The following is a 3,859-nucleotide window of genomic DNA, read 5'->3' as shown; positions in this document are numbered from 1 at the left end:
CCCACTTGTGGCTAATTGTGTGGTGACCCTTAGGGAGCCAGGTGAGCGATATCATTGTCGTCGATGGCTTGAAGCTCTTTCGGCATTGCCTGCCGCCAGCATCTTCCGGTTGATCTTCAACAAATTATGACGGTTCCTCCCACACACGAACAACAAAAAACTCATCGTCATAGGACCATTTCGTGAGCTTGGGTGTATCCGCTAGCTGCAGTTGTCCAGGGGCCGCCGCAACAAGCAGATCGTTGATAGGGCATCTTGATTTATATCGTGATTTGCATCAGCTAAATTATTTCTTGTCGAGTTCTATACCATCAGATCCGCATCTTGATTTATGCACTTAAATTGCAAGTTTGGTTGTAATTTAAAACATTTAGTTGCAAATTGGTCTGCACCTGAATTTGTTTTGGCTGTAAATGAGTTGTAAGTACTTGTAAACGGATCGTTAGATTTTCTACGTGATTCATGCTAATCATGATTTGCGACATGGCTTGCAAGAAGAACCCCATGTCGGTGAATTGAAGTCTGCTGTTGCGTTCTTGTATGTTTTATTAGTTCATTTCATCTGCATAATTGCATGGTTATCATGTGCCAAGCTGTGCGCAATGAGTAGTTGCAAGCTTGCACGTATCTGCAAACCGCAGTCGTGTTCAGAACTCGAGAATGACACCACCTCTGCTTTTCTTTCGAGCGAGTGCATTGTCTCGGCTTGGTCAGCGTTTGCCAACCTCGTGATGTGAACTTCTCTCCTGACAGCCTTAAATGGGCTTAGACGGCCCCCATTACCCATGGATCGTAGGCCCATTGTTTTCCTTGTTCCTTGATCCTTTCGAAAGATATTCCGAGCTTTGGTGGTACAAGCAAGGCATTCATTGTTTGAACATTGCTCGATCGCGATTCAAGTGATCAGGATGTCATATGCTCTTCCGGCTGAGCACAAAACGGAACAAGTATATACTGTATAAACCTTTTGGTCAAACTGATCCATCCCTTTAAAAGAACTCCAAAAAAAAAAAGTGAATTAATAGGGAGAAATGAGAAGAAAATGGGGCTGCTCTAAGCTAGTATACGAATCAACCAATGTTACATAGCTCGATCATCGCCGGTTACTCCCTGAGCATTGCCATGGCCTTGAGCAGCACGGGCTCGAACCGTTCAAGATCGAGCTTCACATCCTGCCTTCCGAGGTAGTACTCCGCCACCTTGTTCCACCCGCTCCGGTGAACCGACTCCGGATCCTTCACGGCGGGGTGATCCCTGCCGAGCGTGTCCACCAGCGAGCTCTCCTCCACGCCGCAGGAGTAGGCCATGTACTTCAAGCCCATGTCCACCGCCGGCACCCCGAAGTCGACCTCCCCGATGTGCTCCATCTTGCCGTACGGCACCACCTGGATGAACACCGCCCCCGTCGGCAGGAACAGCGAGTTGGTCAGCCCGGCGCCGTGCACGCCCACCAGCACGTCGGCGCCGTTCACCTCCCGCGCGAAGTCGCCCACGTCCACGTTGAACGGCGGGTCCCCGATCACCACCTCGAACCCGACCCGCTCCGCCAGCGCCGTCACCTCCGCCACGTTCAGCAGCTTCCTCGGGTGCCGCCGCGAGATGATCATCATCCTCGGCTTCTTCTCGCTCCCGTCCACCACCCGCACCGGCGCGGCGCGGGGCAGCGCGAAGACGGTGCGCAGGAACTTGGTGAACTCCGGCATGGAGTGCCCCGTGGGCTCCTTCTCCGGGTCGATGCTGAACTCCTTGTGCATCCGGATGCCCACCACGGCGCCCGGGAAGCACCGGATTTGATCATCTTTATCCATGTCCACCACCTCGTACCGCGACAGCCGCGCCAGGATGTGCCGGTACTTGCCGACGTACCAGCGCTGGATGTTGGTCACCACCAGCTGCACCTCGCCGTCGAAGCGGATCGCCTGGAGGTAGAGCGGGATCATGATGTCGCTGAAGTCGTGCCAGTAGTTGCCCGTCAGCCCGCCCATGGCGACCACCAGCGCGGGAACCTGCGACGTCACGGCGCAGGCCGGCGCCTCCGCCGCCGTGGCCAGCTCCCGCACGGTGACCACGTTCATGCCGGCTTGGTGCTTCCGCGAGTAGGGGACGATGCTCCACGACTGCGGGTTCGGGTTGCTGCCGCCGGACTCGATGGTGGGCGGGATCAGCACCGTGCGCTCCGAGCCGTGGATGCGGACGTTGACGGAGACGTCGCACACGTCGGACGCCCAGGGCCCCTGGATGTCGCACGCCGGCTTCTTCGCCGGTGCGCTCTCCTCCGCCGCCGGAACGGTCAACCTGCTGCTACCGCCGTCATCTGCATGGATAAGCATCAACCATCATTATTACCTCATCGCTTTTCTCTCAGTTCAGATTCGGTGGAATTCTGACGGAGCAAAGTTTTCAGCACCCAACACGTCTCCGATACAAAAGTTGCAAATTAGGGAGTACTTTAGATTGAGAATTGGGCTGTGAGATCTAATCGAAACTCGTATACTTTTCTGCTGATATCGACGGGTACTTGGAAGAAGTGGGCAAGTGTATAATTCAGTACCGATAGGCGGCTGGTCCTGCTCTGTTTGTGTCGGGGATTCCTCTGTTTGTGTGTGGCCTTCAGTTTCGTCAACAGGTGGGGGCTTCTCTTGTACTTGCTCATGCTCTGGCTTGGGTGCTTCCTCCTCTGCTCCATGCATGGCAACAAACACATGATCAGATCAGAATTCACAAAATGAGATTTCTGTTGAATTTTGCTGAATTCAGATGCGGAATTTTGATGACGAGGGGGTGAATGGTTTTAATTTGTTTACCTTTGACGGGGAGTTGCGTCGGCGTCCTCTCTGCCACGGCAGGGGTGGCCGGCGTGGGGCTCGCCGGGGAGGTCCTCCGGATAGCTGCAAATTTGGGAAAAAATCTCATCAGTTTCATAACCAAGAACAACCAAGAACATCTCCATCTTCGATTCGCAAGTTAAAACTCTAGGCAAAAAAGTTGTTCCAAAAAAAGATAGTCACTAAATCGATACAGGGACTCTTTCGGCTGAACCAGGCTGAAATGATCGCAGCTTTTGATGCAAACTATGCTTGCTGGCCCCGATAAAGCACGCAAGAAAAAGCCATGGCAGAGCAATACCAAAACCACCAGAATCCACTCGGAAGAACTCACCGTTGGGCGCAGCGATGGCGAACTGCTCGGAGAGGGTGAAGTAGGTGAGGAGGACGAGGAAGAAGCCGAGGAAGAAGGCCACGCCGACGTACTTCTGCGCCGCTCCTCGCAGGCTCTTCACCAGCTTCCCGCCGCCATGATCGCCCCCCATCATCGCTCTAGGCTCTTGCTCTTTGCTCGTGAACTCTTCCTCTTTCTTGTGACGGATAGTAGATAGATATGCTGGCCGCGTGTGCGTGTGCAGGTATCCTAGCTTAGCTAGCGAGCGGCGACGACGATGGCACCAACTACTCCCTGACGCGGGAGAACCTTCCAAGAACACCTCAAATGGACCGGTTCGCGAGGAAAGGGCCTTTATGGCCGCCCTCCTCAGGGGAAGGGAAGACCTTGCCAAAATGATGCCAACTCAACTCAACTTTTCCTTCCCTCCTGACTGCTACGTCTACGTGTTAATCATGGAGCATACCTAGCTGTACTTCAGTAAATTGAGCATATATGCTCTTACTTGTATAACACCATGTAGTGCTATTATTCAGAAGTTTGTTTGACTATTAGTTAATCAGAAGTTGGCATATAAACTTTCCAGATCAAACTAATAATATTAGGATTATACCTGTTCTGGCTAGCCATTACATGAGCAGTTTGCCTGATGATTGACTAGGGCATGGGTTGGCATGTTGGAGAGGGAAGCAAAAAAGAG

General features: G+C 52.8%; 1 protein-coding gene across 1 annotated transcript; it reads right to left on the bottom strand.

Annotated features, from left to right (window-relative positions):
- Positions 1-929: 929 nt before the first annotated feature.
- Positions 930-3,511, bottom strand: LOC124661776 (beta-1,2-xylosyltransferase XYXT1-like). Its single transcript, XM_047199661.1, has 4 exons — positions 3,160-3,511; positions 2,805-2,888; positions 2,552-2,677; positions 930-2,314 (listed from the first exon to the last, which is right to left on the bottom strand). The coding sequence occupies exons 1-4, from the start codon at positions 3,311-3,313 to the stop codon at positions 1,104-1,106; spliced, it is 1,575 nt and encodes a 524-aa protein (XP_047055617.1). The 5' UTR covers positions 3,314-3,511; the 3' UTR covers positions 930-1,103.
- Positions 3,512-3,859: the final 348 nt, after the last annotated feature.

This window comes from Lolium rigidum, chromosome 6 (assembly GCF_022539505.1).
Source record: "Lolium rigidum isolate FL_2022 chromosome 6, APGP_CSIRO_Lrig_0.1, whole genome shotgun sequence".
Taxonomy (NCBI): domain Eukaryota; kingdom Viridiplantae; phylum Streptophyta; class Magnoliopsida; order Poales; family Poaceae; genus Lolium; species Lolium rigidum.
The sequence above is the reverse complement of the archived record's forward strand: the minus strand, read 5'-3'. Positions and strand labels throughout refer to the sequence as shown.

Excerpts from the sequence above, each read along its gene's own strand:
- LOC124661776 (XM_047199661.1), bottom strand. The coding sequence starts at position 3,313 with ATGATGGGGGGCGATCATGGCGGCGGGAAGCTGGTGAAGAGCCTGCGA. Across the intron at positions 2,678-2,804 it reads GACGCAACTCCCCGTCAAAG|AGGAGGAAGCACCCAAGCCA; the intron begins GTAAACAAATTA and ends TGCATGGAGCAG. Across the intron at positions 2,315-2,551 it reads GCAGGACCAGCCGCCTATCG|ATGACGGCGGTAGCAGCAGG; the intron begins GTACTGAATTAT and ends TTATCCATGCAG.